General features: G+C 46.2%; 12 protein-coding genes across 12 annotated transcripts; 5 read left to right on the top strand and 7 right to left on the bottom strand.

Moving 5' to 3' along the window:
- Positions 1-420: 420 nt before the first annotated feature.
- Positions 421-4,606, bottom strand: BGW36DRAFT_432067 (uncharacterized protein; the record flags this gene model as incomplete). The annotated part of the gene is made up of 3 exons (XM_046221075.1): positions 421-3,403; positions 3,475-3,607; positions 3,658-4,606. 3 exons carry the CDS (start codon positions 4,604-4,606, stop codon positions 421-423), a joined length of 4,065 nt encoding a protein of 1,354 aa, XP_046067609.1.
- Positions 4,607-5,492: 886 nt separating this feature from the next.
- On the top strand, positions 5,493-6,806 carry BGW36DRAFT_388462 (uncharacterized protein). Its single transcript, XM_046217228.1, has 2 exons — positions 5,493-5,747; positions 5,807-6,806. Exons 1-2 carry the CDS (start codon positions 5,663-5,665, stop codon positions 6,565-6,567), a joined length of 846 nt encoding a protein of 281 aa, XP_046067608.1. The 5' UTR covers positions 5,493-5,662; the 3' UTR covers positions 6,568-6,806.
- A 626-nt stretch (positions 6,807-7,432) lies between these two features.
- On the top strand, positions 7,433-8,721 carry BGW36DRAFT_465243 (uncharacterized protein). The gene is made up of 2 exons (XM_046222288.1): positions 7,433-7,557; positions 7,635-8,721. Exons 1-2 carry the CDS (start codon positions 7,482-7,484, stop codon positions 8,501-8,503), a joined length of 945 nt encoding a protein of 314 aa, XP_046067607.1. The 5' UTR covers positions 7,433-7,481; the 3' UTR covers positions 8,504-8,721.
- A 213-nt stretch (positions 8,722-8,934) lies between these two features.
- Positions 8,935-10,185, bottom strand: BGW36DRAFT_432064 (FAS1 domain-containing protein; the record flags this gene model as incomplete). Its single annotated transcript, XM_046221074.1, has 3 exons — positions 8,935-9,190; positions 9,245-9,675; positions 9,730-10,185. The coding sequence occupies 3 exons, from the start codon at positions 10,183-10,185 to the stop codon at positions 8,935-8,937; spliced, it is 1,143 nt and encodes a 380-aa protein (XP_046067606.1).
- Positions 10,186-11,531: 1,346 nt separating this feature from the next.
- Positions 11,532-12,658, bottom strand: BGW36DRAFT_432063 (uncharacterized protein; the record flags this gene model as incomplete). The annotated part of the gene is made up of 5 exons (XM_046221073.1): positions 11,532-11,981; positions 12,034-12,115; positions 12,209-12,286; positions 12,358-12,505; positions 12,586-12,658. 5 exons carry the CDS (start codon positions 12,656-12,658, stop codon positions 11,532-11,534), a joined length of 831 nt encoding a protein of 276 aa, XP_046067605.1.
- A 513-nt stretch (positions 12,659-13,171) lies between these two features.
- BGW36DRAFT_363843 (uncharacterized protein) lies at positions 13,172-13,621 on the top strand (the record flags this gene model as incomplete). The annotated part of the gene is made up of 1 exon (XM_046214498.1): positions 13,172-13,621. One exon carries the CDS (start codon positions 13,172-13,174, stop codon positions 13,619-13,621), a length of 450 nt encoding a protein of 149 aa, XP_046067604.1.
- A 649-nt stretch (positions 13,622-14,270) lies between these two features.
- On the top strand, positions 14,271-16,005 carry BGW36DRAFT_388459 (Aldehyde/histidinol dehydrogenase). The gene has a single exon (XM_046217227.1). The coding sequence runs from the start codon at positions 14,423-14,425 to the stop codon at positions 15,860-15,862; it is 1,440 nt and encodes a 479-aa protein (XP_046067603.1). The 5' UTR covers positions 14,271-14,422; the 3' UTR covers positions 15,863-16,005.
- Positions 16,006-16,485: 480 nt separating this feature from the next.
- Positions 16,486-17,812, bottom strand: BGW36DRAFT_400776 (uncharacterized protein; the record flags this gene model as incomplete). The annotated part of the gene is made up of 5 exons (XM_046218669.1): positions 16,486-17,147; positions 17,277-17,380; positions 17,419-17,422; positions 17,543-17,628; positions 17,676-17,812. The coding sequence occupies 5 exons, from the start codon at positions 17,810-17,812 to the stop codon at positions 16,486-16,488; spliced, it is 993 nt and encodes a 330-aa protein (XP_046067602.1).
- A 640-nt stretch (positions 17,813-18,452) lies between these two features.
- Positions 18,453-20,964, bottom strand: BGW36DRAFT_305576 (fungal-specific transcription factor domain-containing protein; the record flags this gene model as incomplete). The annotated part of the gene is made up of 7 exons (XM_046212081.1): positions 18,453-19,239; positions 19,319-19,474; positions 19,529-19,724; positions 19,792-20,310; positions 20,375-20,625; positions 20,693-20,796; positions 20,851-20,964. The coding sequence occupies 7 exons, from the start codon at positions 20,962-20,964 to the stop codon at positions 18,453-18,455; spliced, it is 2,127 nt and encodes a 708-aa protein (XP_046067601.1).
- A 364-nt stretch (positions 20,965-21,328) lies between these two features.
- BGW36DRAFT_411168 (RmlC-like cupin domain-containing protein) lies at positions 21,329-22,635 on the bottom strand (the record flags this gene model as incomplete). The annotated part of the gene is made up of 4 exons (XM_046219164.1): positions 21,329-21,788; positions 21,851-21,998; positions 22,155-22,285; positions 22,350-22,635. 4 exons carry the CDS (start codon positions 22,633-22,635, stop codon positions 21,475-21,477), a joined length of 879 nt encoding a protein of 292 aa, XP_046067600.1. The 3' UTR covers positions 21,329-21,474.
- A 302-nt stretch (positions 22,636-22,937) lies between these two features.
- BGW36DRAFT_327936 (uncharacterized protein) lies at positions 22,938-24,035 on the top strand (the record flags this gene model as incomplete). Its single annotated transcript, XM_046212762.1, has 4 exons — positions 22,938-23,232; positions 23,267-23,403; positions 23,473-23,842; positions 23,904-24,035. The coding sequence occupies 4 exons, from the start codon at positions 22,938-22,940 to the stop codon at positions 24,011-24,013; spliced, it is 912 nt and encodes a 303-aa protein (XP_046067599.1). The 3' UTR covers positions 24,014-24,035.
- Positions 24,036-24,193: 158 nt separating this feature from the next.
- On the bottom strand, positions 24,194-24,856 carry BGW36DRAFT_432056 (uncharacterized protein; the record flags this gene model as incomplete). Its single annotated transcript, XM_046221072.1, has 1 exon — positions 24,194-24,856. One exon carries the CDS (start codon positions 24,854-24,856, stop codon positions 24,194-24,196), a length of 663 nt encoding a protein of 220 aa, XP_046067598.1.
- Between the last annotated feature and the right edge of the window lie 464 nt (positions 24,857-25,320).

Here is a 25,320-nt window from a genome sequence, read left to right as displayed (position 1 = left end):
ATACGGAAATCTTTGTTGCCGTGTTGGTCAAGTCACGATGAGCAATCCGATATGTCATAATTTCAGGCTGGATAGAAAAAAAAAAAAATTTGAAGGAGTGTAGAATAGCAAACTCCGCAATAACTCTACTGTCTAGATGATGAAAAAGAGCAAGGTTTCATCGACAATCATAGCGATAAGCACGATTCCTCCGGGTAAGTTTGACACGATATGTTACGGCGAAAGTGAAGATGATACAAGGTGGGAAATACTGACAAATCATCACCACATCATGCAGATCTGAAAGGAATTTATGGGCAGCAAGTGAATTGACTAGAAACAACCGAGGGAGTGGGCATATTCCACGTGGAGATAAACCTCAATTGAAGAGTAGCCAAATTATGAAAGTCGAACCTTCAAATCTGCTCCCTTGTGCGAGGGCTATTCGGGCTGTCCTGTATCTGCGGTCAATTTGAGACGTTTCTCACCTAGCTTGCCATCTTCAAAAACGCTGGCGTCGAATGTGGCTCTTCGGCGTTTAATTCCCATGTTTGGTGCCGTCTCTTGCCCTTGAGATACGATTTTCTGCTTTTTGCCAATCTTGCCGATCCTGTCCAAACTGTGCATTCCTCCCTCTGCGAAAGTCGATTCGACGGATTTTATCTCCTCTTGCATGGCGCTGAATCGTTGGGAGCACGTTCGCGATGCTTTGCTATCAATGCCAGCCGCCTTGAATCCCGCACACGCCTTCTCGTATAACTCTGAGGCTTCAGGATAACGGCGTTGACAATGGAGCAAATGTGCCAATTTGGCGATGCTCTGGAGGGTCTTTGGCTTATCTGGGCCTAGACGAGCCTTACGTCCCTCCACTACTCTTCGGCTTACGCCCTCTGCCTCGTCATATTTCCCCTGTACCTGCAATAGCCCAGCAAGGTTGTGTAGACATTGCAAGGTATCCGGGTGGTCTTTACCCATGAATTGCTCAAAGCCCCACAAAGCTTCCCTGTTCGTACTTTCAGCCTCAGCTAGCTTTCCCTGATTTTCCAGCATGATTGCTAGGTTCGTTAGACAAATCAGTGTGTCCTGATGATTCATCCCAAACTGTGCTTTGAAACCTGTCATCGCCTCGCGGAGCAGTATCTCTGCCTCACCATATCGCGTTTGTCTCCGCACTACAACAGCCAGATTTATCAAAGTGCGCAAAATGTGAGGATGATTGGGGGGAAGTTGGAGCCTAAACCCAACGAGTGATCGATGGTATAGTCTTTCGGCATTTTGATAGTCCTCGCGCGCCTGCGATATCCCAGCGAGCGTGCTTACTACTGTGAGAGTGTCCAAATTTGATGGGCCGAGTCGCCCTTCAATTCTGCGTAAGGCCTCTTGGTTCAATTTCTCGGCGTTGTCGATATCGCCTTGCTTAAGCAATATCAAAGCTAGGTGGCTCATATTAATCAACGTATCCGGATGAGACTTCCCCAGTACAATTGTCCGCCTTATCAAAGCCTCTTGGCTCTTCTCTGCGGCAGCGTCGTATAGACCCTGGCTGTCTAACGATAGAGCCAGATTACTAAGACTTTGCATCGTGTCTGGATGGTACCCGCCCATGTTCCTCTCTCTATATTCATATGCTCGAGTAAACAACTCTGTTGCCTCCGCGTAGCTGGAGCGGCGTCTTAAGTTAGACGCAAGGTTATTCACACTCTGTATGGTGGATTCCATTTCGATTCCGCACACCTCCTCCCTCATTTGGAGAACCATGCGGTTAAGCTTTTCGGCTTCTGAGTAGTCCCCCTGACCCTCTAAAGTGACCGCCAAATTATTAATACTCTCCAAAGTCAGAGGATTTCGCTCCCCCAGTAACTTCGTCCTGCCATCAATTGCTCTCCTGTTCATCACAGCAGCTTCATCGTATTGGCACTGCTTTTCTAGTACAATTGCAAGACGATCAATGACAACGAGGGTGTCTGGATGGGTTTTTGACAAGGAATTTTCCATCCCGACTAAGGATTCTCGGTAGAGCTCCTCAGCTTCTCCATACTTGCCATCGGCTGAGAAAATCATCGCCAATCTCGAGGCAACACGAGACTGGGCTGCATTCAGATACCTATCTACTGGAAGCTCAGATTGTCCACTGCTTAGAAAAAAACTAAGATTGGATGCTAGACATCTTCGGCTGTCCCCCGTGGCGACTTCTCGTCTACCTTCTGAACTCATAGTGGCTGCGTACACGAGGCCGGTACAGGCCGCCCATCGGCTCCATTGGCGATTCTCGTCATCGAGGTTATCTTTTGTCCATTCGTGGACTAGGCGATGCATTGAGAAGCTCTTGGTTTCAACATTAAAATTAATAAGGGAAAGTTTATTCAGTAACACAAGTGCTTTACGCGTACCGCCTAGGTCCCGTTGCAAGCCTTCATCGAATGGGAACATTTTGAGGCATGCTAGGGCCTGGCGTATACCAACGTTACCTTCTTTGGACTCTATCATCGGCGCGTGCCACCCTCCCATTTGAAAGATATTGAATAAAGACAAGAACGATTCAACTCGCTCAAAAACCGGTCTAGACTTAGCTTTTCGTCTTGGTGGTGCCCCGTTGAAGATCATCTCTGGGATCTCGGGGAAGTGCAGAGAAGCAGATATATCCAATATCTCGAGAGCTTGCGCAGATTCTTCGTACTTTGAGTCTGCAATGGTTTGACGGGATATCTCCCATGTAGTGTAAACAGAGAACTGGTAACCATCATTTCCTTGAGCGAGGCGGGAGGACATCAAGCGCCGAAAATTTCGGGCATAAAGATCGAGGTATTCCCCTAGCTCGCACTGCTTTTCGGAAATTGCTGCTCCTGCAAAAACCAATGCGAGAGCCAAGTATCCGAGCCTTTCTGCGATGTGTTGTGCCTGGGAACGGCATTCGCGATCTGACGTCGATTTGTCCGCCACCTTTAACAGCAATGTAATGCCGTCTTCTACGCTCATTTCTGCTATCTCCTGATTCCCTGCTGTTGCAATACGTCTACAATCTCTGTTTCTGGTTGTGATCAAGATATTACCGTATATTGATGAGGGACAGTATTTGCAAACATCAATTTTCGGATCGTCAGCATTGTCAATGATTAGTAGCCAGTTCTCGGAGAGGTTGGCAAGCCAGCTCATCGCTTCCAGGGCCATTTCGGTAGCATCATTAGAGGAATGCCCCATAGGCTCCTCATCACAAGTTTGAAATAAATGTGTCCCTGAAACCGAATTTGAAGGATACCGGACCCCGTCCACTTTGCATGGCTTCAACCCAGCTTTCAGGGCTATGTAGACGAATGAGTCTCTGATCGCGGACACAGAACTAGCATTCAGCCAGAAAACACCCCAGAACCTAGCTGCGTTCAGAAAGTTTTCTTTTCGGTATCTTCGGGTCAAGTTACTTGCCTCTCTCGATAGATTTCAGCAAATTTCGAGCATAGCTGAGTTTTTCCAGAACCACCCATACCGTGAAGGACAAACCTTCTTTGTGTGGTTCTAGGTTCGGATAATAATAAAGCTGCTTCAATTTCCGTCAAGATATGCTCGCGACCAGTGAAATAGCTACAAGGATTATGAGGAACGTGATAATGTTCGTTATACTTCGCAACTGTCGCTAAGCGTATACAATTAGCCACTTTCTCCCACTCGTCGAGCTAAATTCACCTCTCCCCTTTCCCGCTGTATCCATGGGAACCTTCGACAGCAACAGCTTTGCATAGGCTGCTGCTGCCAAAGCAGCGTAGCCCTGCCATTGTTTCTGCTTGTGACTATCGCAGTAGTCACAAATTCCACGAATAACTAGGCACGGGAACCTGTCCATGAGACCCGCTGCCTCCATCTCAAAGCAGAGGATGTTTGACTCTTCAGCAATCTTATCTCGGGTCTGTGCATCTTTCATCACTTGATTTCCAGAGGCGATTAATCCATAATGGAGAAAAGGCTCATCTGTCGCTCGCGGTTTTCGAGGAACCAATTCATTTGGATCACATGTTGAACAATCACGGAGACTGTCTTGATGGGGATATGTTGCGTGGAAAATTTGATCACTGCCAGGGCGGGAGAAGCCTTTTTTCATCTCTTCATTTTTCTCCAGCGCTTCGAAAATCCTCTGCTTGATCTGTCGTCTCCCCATCATGCGATCACTTTCTATCTGGCTAACCGCTGTCAATAAGATCTGGGGAGGTTTATTAAGAAATGCAGTACACTGAAAGCATCCATCGGATAGTGTTTTTCCATAATCATATTGTATTACACCACTGCCCTTATCAGTCGGCTTACTCACCACCACATCACCAAGTCGGATATCAGCCTTGGTAGGGACTCCGCCTCCAATACCAACCATCAGGCTAAATCTCAGAGATTGAAACGTGCCCAAAATCTGCTCTAAAACAGAGTTTGCCGATATAGTCCCATAAATACCTGATGGTAAGCAGGCAATTACTACATTATGGTCATGTGCTCGACCTAGGGTATAGGTATTGTGATCGCTTGGCCGTTGGGAGAGGCTCCCATGAGTTTCATCCAGCATTGCTTTTGCGGCGGCCATTTCCAGTGGCAACGCGCAGATCCATACAACGGTATAGTCATTGTGCGATAGAGTTGAGGCGGCCATTCTGTTATTGCTCAGTACTGTCTCAAGTTTAATGCCGTGCTCTTCCGACAGATATTAAGGAGAAATTGGGGACCGAATTCATCCATCCGTATATCGAGAGGGGTAGTCAGCTAGCCTAGGCTGAGCGCGAGGCTGAGCGTAAGCCACTGCGGCTCCATCGGTGTAGAAAATCTGAAGGTTTCTCGACGGATCAAAACAAGGCGTCTGTTGAATGTTGAACAGATGAGAAGACTTGAAATACATGATCATATGATATGGTGCGATGGCTGTGCTAATCGAAGTCATGGACAATGTGTGATTCAGAAAGAGTATCTAATATCCCCAAAGTCCGTCTACCGCCTGCAGCAACTGATTATTATTTTTAACCAATTAAATCACATATTATGGAAATAAGCAAAATATTGACAAATCTCACGTTTGAATGAGCGACATGGTGGGCTGATTTATATGTGAGGCTCAATTTATCTCAGACAGAGTTGATTTACCTACTATTATAAATGCTGCACAGCAGCCTGCCCCATATAAATCAATTCTGTCATATAAAATCACCATATAATATTTTTCAATATATGGAAATATTAATAATTGCTGTGCCACTATGTATGAATGTAAAATGCCGAATTACGTGGTTAAGCCCGCCATGTCCGGCGTAATGGTGGAGAGATTGACTGCTTATCTATTATTGGTCGATGCAAACACCGTGCTGACAGAATTAATGACAGAATTAATGACAGAATTGATGATAGAATTGATAATAGAATTTATGACAGAGGCACAGCCATTGTTCCCTGTCGAGGAAAAATATATATATATATATTTAAGCTTAGGTTAAATCTCAATATTGCTTCTGGGATAATGTATCAATATCTATTTGCCTGTCCACAATCATACTTACAAAGACAATATCAAGAATACCCCGAAAAGGCTATCATATTCCGTTTCATGTTAATTTCTCGGTCACAGGGCCTATTGATCTGACGAGGAACAGAATTTTTTCCTCATTCATTGCATCCTTCAAGGGCTTGTACGAGCAAGGTATCACTAAATAGCACGAGAATGACTTCCAATGCAACATTTGGCAGCACCACGACTGCATCCACCGTGGCTAAAGCCCTGTCCCAATACATCAAGGGCAAAACTGGTCTGTAATTTCCTCCATTGCCATGTAGTGGGCTAATAAATTGCTAAAACCGCTTTTAGTCCTGATCACTGGTGTTTCTCCAACCAGTATTGGGGCAGATACAGCATACGCCATTGCTTCCGGACACCCAACCAAGCTCATCCTAGCATCCCGCACGAAGGAAAATATCGACGCAGTTGCGCGAGAAATCAGAAAGCGAAATCTTTCTGTCGTCGTGCAGCCTTTGATCCTGGACCTCTCGTCGCAAAGATCTGTTCGGGATGCTGCTGCCGAGGTCAACAGGTCCATTACTCAGCTTGACCTGCTGATCGCTAACGCAGGGGTCATGGCTATTCCTAAGCGCACGCTCTCTGAGGATAATATTGAATTGCAGTTTGCAACTAATCACATTGGTCATTTCCTATTTACCAATCTCATCCTTGAAAAGATGCGTGTAGCTGCAAAGGCATCTACAGTCCAAGGCGCCGTGCGTTTGGTTGTGCTGAGCAGCAATGGTCACCGATTTTCCCCTGTTCGCTTCAATGATTACAACTTCGAAGGCAAGCCCATTCCTGAGGAAGAGGAGCCTTGCATTGAGGCGATGACCAACCGTGGTCTTGATGCACCTGTATTTGACAGTGACCATTACCAAAAGTTCGTGGCATACGGACAGTCCAAAACAGCAAATATCCTTTTTGCTCTGTATGTCCGCAGCAGGCTATTGAAGGAAGGCATTCAGGCGGTATCTGTACATCCTGGCTGTATGTTTCTATCCGTTCTTTTTATTCTTCAACATAACATGGACTCCTTTCCTATACTAATACTGGGTTTTGTCAAATAGCGATAGTTACTGGTCTTATACGTCACCTTTCAGATTTAACAATTGTCAACACCGTTAGTCAAAATGCCGTCAAGCCTAATGGCACAATTGGGGTTGGGGGCTTTAAGACAACTGACGAGGGTGCCGCGACAACTTTGGTGGCCGCCTTGGACCCTAAATTGGGGGCATTGGAGGGTAAGTCACGCTTATTGGGTTCTCCTTTGTAATTTTAGCTTACCTTGTAATATCATGTATCAAGGCGCCGAGGGTATCTACCTGTCCGATTGTCAAATTGCGGAGGTCCAGTCGCACGCAACTTCAGTTGCGTCTGCTGAGAGGCTCTGGGAGCTTAGCGAAACCCTTGTGAACCAGCGATTTACCTTGTGATCTATGGTGTGCACAGTTCGGAAGCCATCTGTTTGAACATATTACTCTCATCGCCTACTTCAGTCCCATAACATTGAAGCTTAGGCCATTCTCGACGCTTCTGTATTTCTTTGCTCTTTAAGTTCTGATTAAGGCATCTGTTCGCAATTGTTATTTCCTTTTTTTTTTTTTTTTCACTCTGTTTGGTATGGAGGGGAGCAAGAAACAGGAGAATATAAAGTGTGAAGTGATGCGCCAAGTCAAATTTATTGAAGAGGACAAGAAAGCACTTAAAGAGGCTCAAGTAAGCATATCCGGTGACATCCGGACCGATCGATTGGCAATTATTAGATTCTGGGATCTAACCCGCAAAATGGGTTAGAAAGTAATTGCATGCTTTCAAATGTTTTAGTGTAGACGGGAGATCTAAGACTAATCAGGTCAGGTTTTCCGGAAAGGCGGGCGTACTTTCCAGTCCTGATCAAACTTTGACGTGTAACAGAATTTCTCTTTTAGATCTAATTACCACAAACTCAAGAGATCCTCAGATAGTCGCTACTCAGGAGGCAATGAGCGAATCGTATTCTGAGGCTAACGTAGCTGAACGGAGAAGGTTGCAGAATCGGCTCAGCCAAAGAGCATCTCGTACGCCGCAGTCTATTTAATTGTGTAGCGTCATTTCGATTGCATCTGTTCAGCTGACGCGAGAAATCATATCTTAGGAACGAGAAAAGCCAAGCAGGCACTTCTAGCCGGGGTAGCGCGTCGTCCGCGAGGGAGGCCCAGAAAAACTGATTTAGACAAAGATAATGATCTTCTTCCTGTTGAGAAGGCAAATGAGCCCGCTGTCAATGGACCTCACGTCATCCAGTCGGCAGTAATATCAACCCAGATATTTCAAGATGCTAGTAGCAAATCCGATATCACTCAATCGAGGAATTTGTCCATATGTTCCTGCGATGCGGCTGAGATGCTTCAGCTGATAGGCCGACTCTCCATCGGGGTTTATCACGGCATGCACACCGACGCTGATCCATCGGCTGATATGCTTTTTTCATTAACCCAATTCAATGTATTGCGAGCTATGTATACCAACATATCATTATTGGGTCTCACGATGGATGATATCAAAAGCGACATGGTATCAACATTTTCCTGCTCTAATATTCAAGATTTAAAACCTCCATCGTCACTACCTCCTTCACTGGCACCAACTCAGCTTCAGAAATCTATTATCCACCACCCATGGATAGACCCTTTCCCGCTTCCTACATTCCGCGACACGTTATTATTGGCCTCTGGTCTCTATGACGAGGAAGAGCTTTGTAACGACCTTGTTGGGCAATGTGGAGGGGGTCAAGGCCAAGTCGGGATCATTATCTGGGGCCAGCCTTGGGACCCTCACGCCTGGGAGATGAGTGAGAAATTTGCTCGCAAATGGCATTGGCTGTTTGGAGGATGCCAGGAATTACTCGATTCAACCAACTACTGGCGTTCTCAGCGAGGTGAGCCTAGTATGTCTAGCGTGTATGGTTTTAACATTGCGCCGGCCGAGGTTATTTGGCGTCCGCGAAGCTCGAGCTCATTGTAGGAAGCTTCTCCAGACGAATAATTGGCCATTTTCAGGAGGATATAGTTACGAAGGGGTGAAAACATTTCAGATATATTACGGCTAGAAAATTTAATGTATGATGTCAGGAGCTACAGCATTATGCGACAATAAGATGGCTATAACCATCAATATTGGCTCCTATTGGTGTGAAAGTTGACCGCTCTTGATACATTGATTGATATATTAATTGGCGTAACCTAGTATTAGATAAACTTCTGATATGTAATTAAATGAAAAAAGAAAATAAGTATTTTGTTGATATGACACCTTGGAATCCTTGCATTGGGGCCTCTGGCATGATGCCGAGTTGAATTGTTTGTGCACCTAGGATCTAAGATTGTATTCTATTGTTGCTTGTTCTTTATAGGAAACCATTGTCGAACAAAGCGGTTGTAACCTTCATAGTGTTATCAATGGGTAGTCTTTGCAGACGTAGTAGAATGAGTTGATGTTGTGGCAGGCGCATGCTTAGAGCTAGCCTGACGACTGGGTGAACAAGTAGTGACCATAGAACCAAATCCGGCACCAGTCCCAAAAGCAGTTGGTGTGACAGTGATACCACTCGTAAATGGGATACTACTGGCCGCGGATGCACTTTGGAAAGCAACCTTTTGGGAGGAAGCTGTTGGGATCGGCGTGGCCAACGTATTGTTAGGATTGAGCACGCTATAACTCTATTAGTGTCAAGCGGAAAAAACTACATGGTATAGATGGCCATACTTATCGACAATATGCACAACTCCATTAGCAACGAGCAAGTCGGGAATGACTATCTTCGCCGAGTTTACGAAAATAGACCCGTTCTGAACACGAATGCTGAGAGTCTCGTTGTTCAGAGCATTCAGGCGAGTGCCATTGCATAAGTCCGTTGAGTATGCAATGGTGCCGTTCACGATGTGATAGTCAAGAATGTTATTGAGAGCTTTGGTAGAAAGATTTCTGACTGCAGAACCGATAGCCTGGAAAGCTGAGTTTATGGGTGCAAACATAGTGACATTGTGGAGTTGGTCAACCGTGTTTGTGTCGTTACCTGCGTTCAAAGCTCCAGCGACAGAGGTGAGGTTGGTGACAGCGGCAGAATAAGAGATGTTTGCCGGAATGGTGAGGACTTTATCAATTATATGCACCACACCACCGGTGAAGTTGAGGTTCTGTAATTTCAGTATTAATTAAGGCTTTTGAAGGAAAGCAGAGAGTGAACTCACCGCTTGAGTAACACTCGAATTCGCCAACAACCCGGAGAAGATGTAAGTCTTATTCTTCAGCACAATTCCTTCCACAACCTGGCCACCAGTGACATTGGACAATGATGAATCATTTAGGTACGTCGGGAGAAACTTCGGGGTGGCGCTGAAGTTAGAAGCATAAAACTTTCCTTGCAAGATATGATACGTCAAGAGATCCGATATGGTTTGGTTGGTAGAGCTCAGTACGGAAAGAGCTGTACTGGAATTGGAAGTGTAATTGCCGAGCGCCTGGTTCGAAGGCGCGAGAATTGTGACATTGGTTAGATTTGAGAATGTCTTGATCACGCTGGGATAATTGGAGAGTAAGGCATTGAGACTGGATAATTGGGGTGTGTTCGATAGCAAAGATGTAAGGTTTTGACCTAGGACAAGGGCTGGTAGAAACGCCAGCAGGGAAAATTTGAAGAATTTCATACTGAAAAGTTCAGTCTATGCCTTTCTAATCTCTGTAGTAAAAATTGGATACAACACGAAGCTACTCCTAAAAGTTTACAAAAAGTCTAGCCATTTGGTCTTATAAGAAATAATCCACCTAAATCTCAATCACTATGACCACGCAGGAAATCTTCTGTCTATGACGGAAACCCATATTTTCCGGAGACGACACAGCCAAATAATTCGCCATAGAAGCTACTTCGAATTACGTGGATTCTACCCACCAAACTGACAGCGGTGCAGAGCGATATCGCAGCATTCATCTTGATGACCTCAAATGTCCATATTAAAATCCTGTTCGTCTTCTGCATTCAGAGCGCACCAAATAATAACGTCCAATAATCTACGGGCACCCGACGAAACCCTATGCTTGTAGGGCTTAATTGATCGATCATCCGTATAGAGAATGGCTTAAGTGGGAACTTTTTCTCCACCTCGAGGCGTACTCCACTTGACGTCAACTGAATAAAGTTATCAATATGATGTAATCACTGCACGTAAAACTCTAACTAATTGATTGCTCATTCGTTGACATCAATGGTTTAATGTTTCATTTATGTGCATATACTGTGCAAGATTTTCGGTGCACCAGCGCCACAATTTGGGGAATTCAGGATGAGTATCTCGCATAGATGACCCATCATTACTCCCACATTCCATTAATTAAAAAATTTCTAAAAACAGAAAATCTAGAACCGCCGCCGAGCTTTTCTTAACCAGTTCTTCGGATCCTTCGGAAGCCCGGGTGGACCAGGATCGATCGGTTATTGTGGGCCAACTTTTGCAAGATCGCAGGACTCGCTGTCACCATTGCGAGTAGACGTCAAGTCTCACCGCGTTCTGTTTAGAACCCTAGAATCTGCTTCGAGTCATTGGAGTTATTAGTTATTTCTGATCGTGACCAACTGATTGATACTAGTATTAATGGAAATGCACACACAGAGTTAAGCGGTAACTCTAATAACACTAACCCTAAATTATTACGGAGTCGAAAACCTCATCGGGGAACGGTTGGTGGGCTAGTACGTAGTTTTTATCTGTTGTTGAAGGATTCCGTGCTGGAGTGGGAGATTCCGCTGGGGGAATACGTCAAGGGTTTTTGCTACGAAGTTGAGGAGGAAATATTAATTATACGCACCTATATACTGTCAACTGGCATGTCAACTGATTACTACGAGACCAAAAAGGTCTTACCCTTAAGAGGTAGTGGCTTCTTCCATGGTTATATACTTGCTGCCAGAATAGCTGGATGCAGACATAACTCATAATTGATGAATTAACAATACGACCTTTATTTTATTCGATTATTAATGAATTCAGTTCAATTAGAGCCTTCCAGCATGGATGCCACCGCTAATAATTAGATTACTACCGGTCGTATACAGCGACGCATCTGATAAGAAATAGACAGCGGCGCCTTTCAGATCTCTGCGTTCGGCCATTCGTCCCATCGGCACTGCATTCTTCATGACAGTCTCCAACTCCGGGCGAGTCTTCCATTGACTGACTGACATGTCGGTAATGGTGTGGCCCGGGGAGATCATATTGACTCGAATTCCCTTCGGCGCCAGCTCGACCGCTAGGCTGTGAAGTAGACCCTTGGCTGCTCCCTTGGATGCCGAATAGGCTGTTAGTCCCTGGCTCTCGCAGCCGATATCCGTCGCGATGCTCCCGATGAGAATGACACTGCCCTTTGGCGTATGCTCATCTTGCCCAGGCCGGTTTTGTAACATCGCCTTGACGGCTAGCTGTACAGTGAAGAAAAGTCCAACACTCTGTATCTTTGTTATTTGGAGGCTCATGAGACAGAAGGTGATCTACACGTACGTTTACCATCTGTAGTTGGACCACGTCTTCCCATGTATGTTCGACAAATGGTTTTTCGACGCAGACTCCAGCGCAAGCTATCCTGTTAGAACCTTAGTGCTGCCAAGTAGACTGTGATCTGATAATAGAAGAATGGCAAAAGGCAGCCCTCACGATATGGATAATGGAAACTTACACGCCGTCAATCCTTCCAAAATCCGCCAAGATTTGGTCGAATACTTTTGTTAATAGCGACTCCTGGCTAACATCGGCGCTGTATGGGACGGTCTTCATGTTAAAAAAAGCCAGAAAAGCATTTGATTATTCGCATCAGGAATGACGCACCAGAAATATTTCACTTTTATCTCCTCGTGTATGTCTTGGATCTCATGTAACTGTGGATGGGGCACCTCCCGCTGACCGATCACCGCGACATGGCCGCCAAACTCTGCGACAGCCTTGACTAAAGCGAGTCCAATACCATCTCCACCCCCTGAAAGCAAATTAGCTTTGATGTGTAGTTGTTTAGAAGGTTGCACTTAACTGTGATAACCACCACTTTCTCCCGCAGACTGTGGAAATCTTGGACGGAGCTAGTGGTTTTATATGATTCGAGAGACTGTTGAAGAAGCGATTGCGAAGCCATTATTTACCCAAATGATTGTATTCTGGTTCTTACTGAGGTAAGTAATACATGTGTATTCCGACTGATAAATTAGTTATTACCAGGAACTTTGCAAGTTTGTGGCATCAACTTTATCGAGGATTTCAGTCTTGGTTCATTCTAGTGATGCTACATATGCCCGGGAAGAGTGAGAAGCATAAAATGCTTGTAAAAGTTCAAGCTTTAAAAGATTCCTAAGGATTACAAATTCGCGGGGAACTTTTATGCGGGTTAAGAAAAGACGAACCCCTCGACGAGCCATACGAGCCGGAACAGATCCGAAAATGCCGAGGAAGCCTATATAGGCCACTTTTTAAAATTAATTCATAGTTTCAAGCCCGCAGAATCAGTTCCCTTATTAATACATGAGAGAGCACTGTAAATTGTGTTCAATTTACGGTTGCACTATCCTTCACCGTGCGCCTTTCTCAACGCAATCCTCTATCAGAGCTCTTACACATCGAAAACAACCCAATATTCGAAACAGTGAGCATTATGGCATCCAATCTAAAATACACAGCTCGAGAAGTGTTAGACGCCTTCTACAAGGCGGAAAGAGAGTATATGGCAGCCGCGCCAGAAGACCGCGACTTTACTGGCATCGCAGCCACGCTAGCCCCGAACGTTCGCATGGAGCAAACGTCTGCTTTGCCGTACGCAGGAGTATACGTTGGGCCCGATGGCATGCAGGACTGGACGCGGCGCATGGCCGACTACTTTGACGTTGTTGACGTACAGAACCCGGAGATTTTCGAGCGCCCAAATTCAGACCGCATCGTCGTCCTATCGAATGTCCACTTCAAGGTACGCAGTACTGGCCAGGAGATGGATTTCCCTTTCTGCCAGTCAATCACGGTAGATCTGGAACGAGGCGTGATCGTCGAACTGAGACCGTTTTACTGGGATGTCGCGGAGGTGAATAAGGCTTTGGGACATGGGCAGTGATGGAGAGATATACATGTGCACTAGATCTGTGACTGCTTTTGAGATTTATCATGGGGTAAAATATGCATTCATCACGCATGATCAGTGAGATTGATGTGGTGTTTATCGATTACAGCCAATCGTCTATGCCTTTCTAGAGTTGTGAATATATGCATATCAATTGATAGAGATGAGTAATAATATTAGCTGTTAGATACGTAAGGCATCCAGGCCTGTGAAATGAAAAGAATCTATGTTGCTAATTCCTCTATGAATGACGAGATTTAGCGGGTTTGATTGTTAAAATACTTTATTTCTTAGTCATAGTCTTGCCAGCTGCCGGGATCCACTAGTTTGACTTTTCCATACTCATCTTGTAGGGATTCTCCTTGGTTATCTTATACATCCATAGCCTTTGGAACCCGATAATGATACCTGGGGAATAGCGCGGCTGTATAGCTGTTATAATCGATAGCTGTGTTTTAAGGCTTAATACATAGCTAATCCTCGAACAAACATAGAACCGGATATATTTTATTCGGATATATGGGTATAAGATTTGGAGTTTTATGCAAGCATTAGCTTCTGCCGGCCATCCCGCGGCAGCATTCCGTATGGTCAGTGAATCCACCAAATCGTAGATTGTTAGGATGAAAAAATCAAGGGCAATCGCAAACATGCCAATATAAAGCACTTACGTACAAATTCACCTAAAAAAAAGTTTTGCGTTCTGAAAGAATTGGGAGTGTACACTACAAGAGTTTTCGCTCAGTTTTCTCAACCATATTGAAACATCTGAAGGGAACAAGAAACATTCAGGAAATGGCTATCGCATTCGACAGCAATTCTATTGTTCCGTTATGGCTGGATGGTACCCAACGAGTCACAAAGACCACCTTTGATGTGGTTTCACCGGTCCACCATCAGGTTTTGTGGAAAGCTTCTGCAGCTGACGAGGATGACGTGCGCGACGCGATTGCGTCTGCTGCCTCAGCCTTCAAGACATGGCGATGGAAAAAACCCCAGGAGCGCCGAGATATTTTTCTGCGGGCCTACCAGCTCTTAAAGGACCGTCGTGATGAGAGCCACACATACAGCAGCACAGAGACTGGCGTTCCTCCTGAGCCGTTCGGATTCGAATATGGCACCGCGATAGACATGTGCCTCCAACTGGCAGGACTGTCCGCTAATTACGGTACTTTAGTTGACCCTGACGAGAAAGACACCAGTGCGGCGTTCATCAGTCAACCCTATGGTGTGGTGTTGGGTATTGCACCGTGGAACGCTCCTCATACCCTCGGCATGAGAGCCTGCCTTTTCCCACTTGCTGCTGGGAATACGGTCATTCTGAAAGGTCCTGAACTAGCTCCAGCCACGTACTGGCATTTCGTCTCCATTCTACATGAAGCTGGACTTCCGGCCGGCTGCCTGAATACCATCTACCACAGGCCAAGTGATGCTGCTGCGATCACTCGCCAATTGATATCGCACCCTACCATCCGAAAGGTAAATTTTACAGGTAGTACCGCAGTAGGATCCATTGTCGCGGGGCTTTGTGGACAATACCTGAAACCCTGCCTGCTTGAGCTCGGCGGGAAAAATGCAGCGATCGTTTGCGCAGATGCAGACCTCGAGTTGGCAGCGCAGCAGTGCGCGCTGGGGGCCTTCAACCATGCAGGCCAAGTGTGCATGAGCACAGAACGCATCATAGTCAATGCCAGTGTCGTCGGCAACTTTCGCACGGCTTTGAAGGCAGCACTAAACCGTCTCTTTGGCCCCGACAAGGCTGCACCCATACTCATCAACGAGAAATCCACAGTAAAAGTGCAAGCGCTTCTGGATGACGCAGTTAAAAAGGGGGCCAGTGTTTTGCATGGCTCTCTGTTCTATGCAGATGACGGGGGAAATCGCCTGCGCCCTGTAGTTCTCGAGGATGTCAAACCCGGTATGCGCATCTATCATGAAGAATCTTTCGGTCCCTCCGTGTCGCTATACACAGTTGCAGATGACGAGCAGGCGTTGCAGCTAGCCAACGATACTCCATATGGCTTAACTGCGGCAGTGTTTACGGAAGATCTGCGACGGGGATTGAAGTTTGCGAAACGACTGGAGACGGGAGCAGTACATATTAACAATATGACCATCCACGACGAGGTGTCTCTTCCTCACGGCGGTGTTGGGGACAGTGGCTTTGGCCGTTTCAATGGGTCGGACGGGTTGAGAGAATGGGTTAGGACGAAAGCGATTACCTGGCGGGACTGATCATGTATTGATATGTTGTATTTCGGACAAAGTAGTATTTATATTTTCCACCACATTGATAAGCACCCTCAGGTAGAAGGGAGATGAACTAAGCGGAGTTGATATGAATATATAATCTCAATCTAGCAGGACGTTGACATGAGACTAGCACGACGCAATCTTGGGATTCGAAATTCCATTGAATCTAGCTGAAGACCTTCTTGTATCAATTGTAGCGAGTTCAGATACTTTTCAATAAGCTGGTAATTCGTCATTTGCCTGAAGACCTTTAAGGCTTCTTTAAAATAAGATTTATAGGCTATAAAAGCCCTACGCAACCAGCCATAGTTGTAAAATCATCGTAGGGTCTAACGAAACCTTGGCCTAAGTCCCCGAGATAATCTGATTATATTTTGCCAAAATGAATGGATCAGATTTATCTGCTTGCTAGTCTTGTGACTCTGACTCTTATTCCCGTTCCTTCTATGAAAGGTCTTAGTATATACCTCGGAGCATTCTAGTATGGGTTCCATCACAAAAACCCTACTCCTAACTCCAAGGACCTTGCCGGGTAAGTGATTGACAGTTATCGCCTACGAAGTTTCTAAAAATCAGATATGGTACAATAACAATTGCGTCAAATTTTAGTTCTGGATTCTTAGAACTGCCCTTCCCACCACTGTCGCACGTTCCAGCTTGTCCATAATATCCGGCAATTCTGAAAATTGATAGACCTCGACATTCGGTCTTACCTTGCCCTGAAGCACGAGATCCATCAACGACGACATATGTGATTTATTACCCACAGTTGATCCGATGATTCGTAGACCGCGAACCAGCATCTCGAAAGGGTTCACTGCGAGCCGGTATGATGCCGGCGGAATACCTACACAGACGAGCTTCCCTAGGCTCCGCACCATTGCCAAAGCGCTATCATAGGCCGAGGGCGCACCTGTGATACAGAGAACTGCGTGTGCTCCAATGCCTCCTGTGACAGAACGCACATCATCCACCAGAGAGGAGCCACTTTGCCGAAAATCGAAGAAGTGACAGGCCCCAGAATCCCGACAAATGGATTCCTTATTCGGGCCCGAGTCAATTGCGATGACCTGCATTCCCATACTGCTTGCAATCTGGACACCCAAATGGCCTAGGCCACCGCCGGCTCCTGGAATGACGACAAAATCGCCGGCGTTGAGGTCAGCTCGCACAAGAGCGCCGTACATAGTGATGCCTCCGCAGAGTAGCGGGGCGGCTATTGTCGCCGGAATTTCGGCGGGGATTTCAAACACGTACTCGGCGTCGGCTACGCAGTACTCTAGAGTCTCTGTCAGTGTAGTCATGGAGTAAGGACAGCGAAAGGGATATACCTTGGAAGGTCCCTGATACATTCTAGTTCCTTAAGTAACCGGTCAATTTTAGATTGATAAAGGACTTACTCTTCCTGAGTTATCCTGGTTTGGACAGTGAGTATAGTCCACTTTGCAAATTTCACATCTGCGGCATGCGCGATGAAGCCATCTGACCCATTTGTCAATACTATCAAGTCCATTGTATGTTGAAGTCAACAAACATACGACACTCCAACCCTTCTTTTTAGAAGATCGTTGGAGACATTAGGCCCGACTAGTGCACCTAACAGTCAGGCTCATTTGCCAGATATATATATCTGCTGATGTAAAACATCAGGGGATCTCGCACCTATAACGACGATGCCTACACCTTCATGCCCGGCAATGTGAGCCGTCATTGGCGTATTTCCATAAATTGAATGATGATCTGAATGACTTTATCGATATCAGATATGTCCTCGCGACGTATTTGTCATTCTCACCATACTCCAGACACCTCCAGCTTAACTAGCACTTCGCCTGGACCCGGCGTGGGCACTTCGATGTTCCGGAATTCTATCGTCGCCTCCGGACCAGGTGTTTCCACCCAGGCGCATAGTTGTTTCTGTGGTAGACTCATTGGATGCTAGAGATATGAGATTAGAATCAAGGATGTTTTCTGGCATAAATAGTGGTGAAATGTTTTTTTATTATGGTACAAACCGGGAGAAGTCGAAAGTAACATTGATATGTATAAGCGAAAGTTATAAGGCGTGTAAAATCTATCCCTCGACTGGTCCCCAGGTCAATGCGTATATCCGAAGGAGACCATTCCGCGGAATATTCGGGAACGTCCCGCAGGTGTATGGTCAATCTCTCCACCACTCCAGACGGCTCTGGTTAAAGTCTCTAATGTGAAAAATGCAGTGAAATTCAAACCCAATTGTACAAATATACGTGTAATATGAAATAAATACCATCTGATCCCGTCCATTTTTGTCAATGATAACTAGCTAATTCAATCAAAACACGAAATTTTTATATTAGAAATTTCGACCTTGCAAAAACCCATCCGTAACATCAAACAGCTCATTAGTCATAAAATCGAAGTCAAGAAACGATGGGTTCTGGTCTACAACTTGTTCGACTGGAACCGAGTTGTCTTGATTATTATGGTGATAATCATTCAGTTGGGTAAACATGGTCGTATTCTGGGACATAACTTGATTGTTGTTTGATTCTATCACACAAGATAACGTATCAGCTAAATAGTTTGGATTTTAACCATCCCCAAAGAGAAGAGAGAGAAAGATAATACCAATGAGATTCCATGCTTCCGCTAGCCTCTGCAAGCACCGACAACACTTGTCAATCGTCCGATTGCCCTCATCCAACCGCCGTAGTGGTCCAATACAACTGACAAATGTTTGCTTCGTCAAATCCGGTGTGATATTTGGAAGGTTAAGGAGGTTAGATCGTTTCGTAAGTAAGAATATGGTAAATAATACTAAGGCAGCATCGAAAGCTGCAGGATGCGCGTCAATAATCGACAGAATGGCCTTCAGAAAAGAAGGAAGAAAACAAAAAGACATACTATAATAAAGTGTAAACCACCATGCTCCCAACAAACCCCGCCGTACCAAATCGGATTCCACCACGGTGAGGACGATGTTAATTATCTCCGTTGCAGACTCAATGGCAATTTGCATCGTGCTCCAGGAGATATCCTGCAGGGCCAGAACATCTTGGCCCCTTGCGTCGAAGTCGTCAAGCGAGTCACAAAGCCGAACAAGAACTACGCGATGGATCAGAAGCCGGATATTGTGATACCGCAGGGTCAGGATGGTGCGGAACCGGTCGATGGTTGGGTCCTTTCCGAGCTGGGAGGCGCAGTTCTGCGCCCGGATTAGCCCCATATGTTTGGGGAGTTGTTCGGTCCACTCTTCGAGCAAATGACGCATACGTAGGACGCGGGTTAACAGCTCGTAGTTGAGAATTCTGTCTTCGCTGCCCAGGTTTCCTTCGTAAAGGAGATCGATGGCGTTGCCTAGAATGGAATAAAGGCGACTGTAGACGGCCATATAATTAACACAACCAATATTTCATCTTTCCGCGGTTTGGAATGTATATGTAGATAAGTGCTTACATCGTGGCATTGAAAAAGTCAGTGCTATATCGGCACCGATGTCGTGCCTCGACGACGCGTTCGCGTGGTTCAATTAGATCAAAATAGATAGGCAGTTCAAGTCGAGAATAATTCTCTGGGATCGAGGCAGGACGGCCAAATGTCATGCTCAAACTCCTATCACTGAAACATGGTAAGACTTTGACTCCGTGTTTTTACTTGGCGACGTACCGGTCAAGGACAATACAACCAAACCATGTCCGCTTTCGAATCTCACGCTCAACAGAGGGAAATCGCTTGGAGGCTTCTGTAGAATGTAGCCCGAGTTGTAAGGCCACTTTAACGGCAAGCCCATGTGTTGCCCACGTTTGAATAGATGACTTGGTTCCTTGCATGTACTGGCTGACTAACAACAGATACTGGACTACTTGAAAATTAACATTATGGAAAACCAAGAATTACCGGGTGACAGCCATATTGAGAGCAGAACTGACCAATCTCTAGACTTGCTCCATTCATCACATACTCCGCGCAAAGTCCATTAGCGCGACGATAAAATGTTTCTGATTGTATCTGACGTTTGTCGACTTGGCCCATCTGCAGAACCGTCGTGTGCGTGGCCAAGGCGAGAACCATATTAAGGACCCCAAGCCACGTGCGCCGTGTTGTCGCGTTGTTATGTTTTAGCTGGGCATATGTTTCGCGAAAGGTCTCTTCGTGGAGGTAGGGGAAAAGCAGCCCTGTGTTAGCAAAGTACTGGTCGATTAGAGCTGACGTCTCCTGGTCTGGTGGCAGGTAGAAAATCGACGATGTTGATATATTGTCTTGATGACACTCGGTTTCCCATGGTTCCGCACGGCGAACAGGCGAACTTTGACGCGAGACTCTCGCGATGTGAAACTCTGGTAGCGTGGTGGTCTGCTGGTTGCCAGGTGATAACCGGCCTCGGGTACGTGACATGCGTTTCAACGCCCGAGACAGATCCGACGTGAAGGCTATATTGGATGACGGACCTACGGCAGAGATGAGAACTTTTCAAATTGCTGAATGGCCATCCCGAATAAAAAGAGGACATACCAAAATAGGCGCGATCTTCCTCATCGGCAAAAACAAAATGCCCCATCCCATCCGTGGGATCGTCCGATTCCATAGAGCTAGTAAGAGGGCCATCGCTCGTGGAAATGAGATTAGGAGTATTAGAATTGCGATCATTGTGCTCAGCCGTGTCTACAGTGTTGTATGATTTCTTCGGGCTCTGGGCATTTATCGAACCCTCTTCGAGCAGAGACTCGAGATGGTGTAGACGGTCTTCAATCGCTTGAAAGTGTCTACGATCGTCAATTGCTTAGTGCTTAGAAGAATGTAAATTCAAGGGACAAGGGATGGTTGCTTTACTCTTTTCCAACTAAAACGGTCTGGTTGGCCTGCGCAGATACGACATATTGGCACGTCAGCCCTAACTCAGTACAGGTGCTGCATTTCGGTCGCTGGCCACTGCACTACTCCCATTTCGTTTAGTACAGTATAAATAGAAAGAGAGCCAGCAAGCATACGCGAGATTTCCGTGTTCGACACGAGACGCATGCCTGGGTGACGCGGCGTCGTTTCGCCTGCTGCCCCTGCTGCTGCTGGCTCTCAGCCGGAGTCGCCCGGGCGTTCGCAAGCATTGCGCCTGGGAACTATTCCGTGTCTTTCCAGAAATAGTCTATACAAAGCCAACGTATAGATTTCGATTGATGGATGTTGCAGTGAGGAGGAAAGAGCTGAAATGCGAATCCCGCCGGAAAGAAGCCGACAGTTCCGGGAGCGAAACAACAAGCCGTACGAGCTTTACGAGGTCCGAGACATCTCGATGGTTTCTACTGCGCGATTAAGATTTTTGGGTCAACCAATCTCCTCTCTTGGGTGTCGGCCACCATGAACGACTCGTATTATTGCTCCCCAAGTTTTGTATATGATTATGAATGTCTGATGGCACTACTGACATAACGCTATTAGATGTCAACTAGTAGATTAGCGAATGCAGGGTTGCTCCTTTTATGACCTGTTTCCGTCACTGTAGAGATAGACTACAATCTTATACAGATAAATAAGTCATTCACCTAATTACAAATGGAATCGTCCGTGGTGATGTCCTGCCGTCCGGATGTCTGTACTCCCGCTTAAACTTGCTTATCTCAATCAGACACCAAAGTTTCGACATCGACACCATCCAGACGGTAGAATCCTAGCGCGTTTAGCATCGGTTTGTCGTGGAAGCGATACAGATAAACTGGCTCTCCTTTTCCTTCTAGGTCTGTAAAATGCTGATATCGCTGCCAGGAGGGAATGCAAAAAGTATCCCCTGGTCCCCAGGTAATGCGGTTCTCTCCAATGATAGAATATCCCCGCCCTGACACAACATGGTAGACTGATGATGCTGTTTCTCGGAATCCTGGTGAGCTTGTTCCTGCGTCGAGCCTCTCGACGGATCCGCCTAGGACTTTGGAGACTGGGTATCACAATTATTAGTTCTTTCGCCTTTAATTCTAAACACATGATACTTAAACATACCCTGTCGCCCGTCGCTCTTCAAGTAGTCTTTGGATGCCCAGTTCCCCGGAGTCTCGTCAAGAGCCTGTTTCATCTTCGCCCAAGGGAACACAATGGGGGATGTGTTAGAATCCACGTCGTCGGCCGGGTATCGTAGTTGCTGATAATGCTAAACGAAGTGGACGGGAAAATGCCGGAAATTCGGCAGATCGAGTCCGTCCAGCCATATCATCGGCCCTGAACCGTCTTTCCCATGATCATGCCAGTTCCACCGTGGTGTTATAATCACGTCACCACGCTCCATGGTGATGCGCTGCCCGTGTACCGCAGTAAAACCTCCATGGCCTTCGATGATGAACCTCATGGCGAATGCGGTGTGCCGATGGGCTCTTGCTACCTCGTTGGGCATCACGAGCTGTAGTCCCGCATAGAGGGTATCGGTGGTATAGGGGGCATCTGCTTGGAACCATCAGCCATTAGCTTTTATCAAACACATGACCATGTCCACAGAATATCCTACCTCGAGCAGGATTCACCAACATCAATACCCTCCGCTCTGCCTGGCTTTCACTAACCAGCTCACCGGCTTTCAATAAACTGGGTCGGATCAGGTCATAACGCCAGATGTGTGGCACACAGCTAGGGTTTGGCAGAGGTGGGTTCAGTTTAGCCATTTGTTTCCATAGGGGCTTAGCCTGAAGTTTTTCCATAGATACATTTAAATCATCCAGCGAATCTATCCCATTGACGCTTTCCAGATTCTGGGAGGTCATCGAGTTGGTGATAGTCTCTGTTTCGGTAGTCATCCTTGTTCTGTATTAATCCAATCAATATCGTGATGATTATCGGAATACAAGCTGGTCCGTCGACCTTTGTCTATTATCTACTAAGAGAATTGCATTTATCATTGATTTAGCCATGGAAACTAACTAAAAAGATCGTAACGAAGTTCCGACGGTGTCGGATGGATGCCCCGGAATAGACCTCGGTACGATCCCAGTACATCCCGACGACGATTATGCTCACGGGAACTTCGGAGTTTCGATAATTAAAATAGACCAACGAGTGGCAGAGACGGTTTTTCCAATCAGAAGGAATCGAGATCGCAATGAAACTCCCCTGGCAGCGATTGATCAGATTTGAGAGCGTGGATGGCAGAGTCCTTCGGGGCGAGCCTATTTTACCTCGACCGGACTTCGACCTCGGATACGTGACTGAGAATGATCAATTACAGGCTAAGCTTATTGTAGGAGAAGATCCTTTTGACGAAACTGGTATGACTCGAGTCTCCGACGAGGTGGCGACTGTAAAAAGAATTTTGTCTCCGCTAGCACCGTCGGAAGTGCCAATTCTTCGCTGCGTCGGCCTGAATTACGTGAAGCATAGTATGAGGTGGACAGTCAGTCCGAAATATGGTTATAAAACTGACTGTGGTAGTCCAGCAAGCAAAGCGAACACCACCACCATTCCCTTTTATTTTCTTCAAACCCCAGACAGCAATTCTAGATCATGGCGACAACGTAGTGATTCCAAAGGTCGCTCAGGATGACCAAGCTGATTATGAGGGAGAGCTGGTAAGACTCAATCCATTTCCTAGCCTCACGGGGTGTACGTATACCAGTCATACTAACTGGTATACCAAGACCATTGTTATCGGAAAAGACGCAAAAGACGTTTCGCAAGAAGACGCACTGGATTACGTGGCAGCATATACCGTAGGCAATGACATTTCGTCTCGCAAACTACAACGCGACCCAAATTATGCCGGGAGAGTCCCCCAATGGGGATTCTCCAAGGGATTCGACACCTACGCGCCAATCGGCCCGTGCCTTTTGGCCAGTAGTCTAGTAGATGATCCAAAAGATCTGCATGTCAAAACGGCCATCGACGGGGAGGTGCGCCAGGACGAGTCGGTGGCCGATCTGCTGTTTGATTGCCGCTATCTTATCTCGTACCTGTCCCAAGGTACTACTCTGCAGAAAGGTAGTTTGATAATGACAGGCACACCGGGTGGTATGGTTTCCCATGTCCGTAATATATCTATAACACTAACCTGGAATCTCTCTTTATTTAGGGGTAGGAGGAGATATGAATCCTCCAAGATGGTTGCAGCCTGGTACACAGATGGATGTGTCGATCTCCAAGATCGGGACTCTGAGAAATGGGGTTACGTTTGTTCAATAGATTTTATATCGACATCAATTCAGAACGTATATAATCACGTCAACTAGTAAACCCCATAATAATAAAGAATCAATACAACATTGAAGATACATATAAATGGAAGATATTTAATCCCATACGGAACTAAATTTGGTCATGTTGACCGCATGATAGCAACTATTAAATAATGGAATTGTTCTATCACATATCTATATCCTTATGATAAGGCTGGCTCCTATGCAATTTTATTGGCCATTTTACTTTAACTCCCAGACCATGAGCAATCTTTAGAACTAGACTCGGATTGCGCGCAAATTCCCGAGCGATGAAGACGGCATCCGCATGTCCGGAGGCGAGAACATCTTCTGCCGTTTTTCCGTCGTGGATCATACCCACGCTTGCAGTGAGCAATCCTAGAACCTCGTCCTTGATAGTTTTAGACAAGTACGCCTGATACGCCGGCTGAAGCGGAGGCAGATTCTGCTCTGGAGCTAAGCCACCGGAGCTAACATCAATTAAATCGACCCCGAGATCTTCTAGCAGCCGGCACAACTGCACTGATTCTTCGATGGTCCAGGACTCCGTGTCCGAGATCCAATCTGTGGCACTGATTCTGTAGAAAAGCAGTGTTTTCTCTGGAATAAAAAGCCTGATTCTTTGCACCAGTTCTAGGACAAATCGCACGCGGTTCTCAAAGCAACCGCCATACTCATCGGTGCGCTTATTAGTGAGAGGCGAGCAAAATTGGTGGATGAGATAACCATGTGCGCCATGAATCTCTATTACATAAAAACCAGATTCGACAGCGAGACTGGCTGAGTGAACGAAGTCGCCGATTGCCTTCTGGATCATTGTCTTGGTCATGGTGGTGGGAGTCGGCCAGTCTCCATTGCCCTTATAGGGTATAGTTGAAGGAGCAACAAGATAGTCGGGAAAGCCGCCTTACTCTGGTCTTGCAGGTCGATAGCCGAGCCATGGAGCTGTCACGCTAGCTTTACGGCCACAGTGCTGTAATTGAACGCCGACTTTCTGCCCTTGGGAGTGGATGAAGTTGACCACGCATCGAAATAACGGCATTTGACCAACAGACCACAGGCCCGCATCCTCACTCGTGTTACGACCTTCGAAGGAGACGCTCGTCGCTTCAACCATTGTCAGCGAAGCTCCTCTAGAGGTGTAGGAGCCGAGTTAAACTGGATGCCAGTCGGTCAATTCTCCCACCTGGGTGCTAGAGTCCTGACACATAGGAGAGACCCATATGTGATTGGAGAAGTTTGTTGAGCGAATTTTAAGTGGTTTAAAGCGTTCAGAACCCGGTTTTCCTCATC

Source organism: Talaromyces proteolyticus, assembly GCF_021365285.1.
Source record: "Talaromyces proteolyticus strain PMI_201 chromosome Unknown BGW36scaffold_12, whole genome shotgun sequence".
Lineage (NCBI taxonomy): Eukaryota > Fungi > Ascomycota > Eurotiomycetes > Eurotiales > Trichocomaceae > Talaromyces > Talaromyces proteolyticus.
The sequence above is the reverse complement of the archived record's forward strand: the minus strand, read 5'-3'. Positions and strand labels throughout refer to the sequence as shown.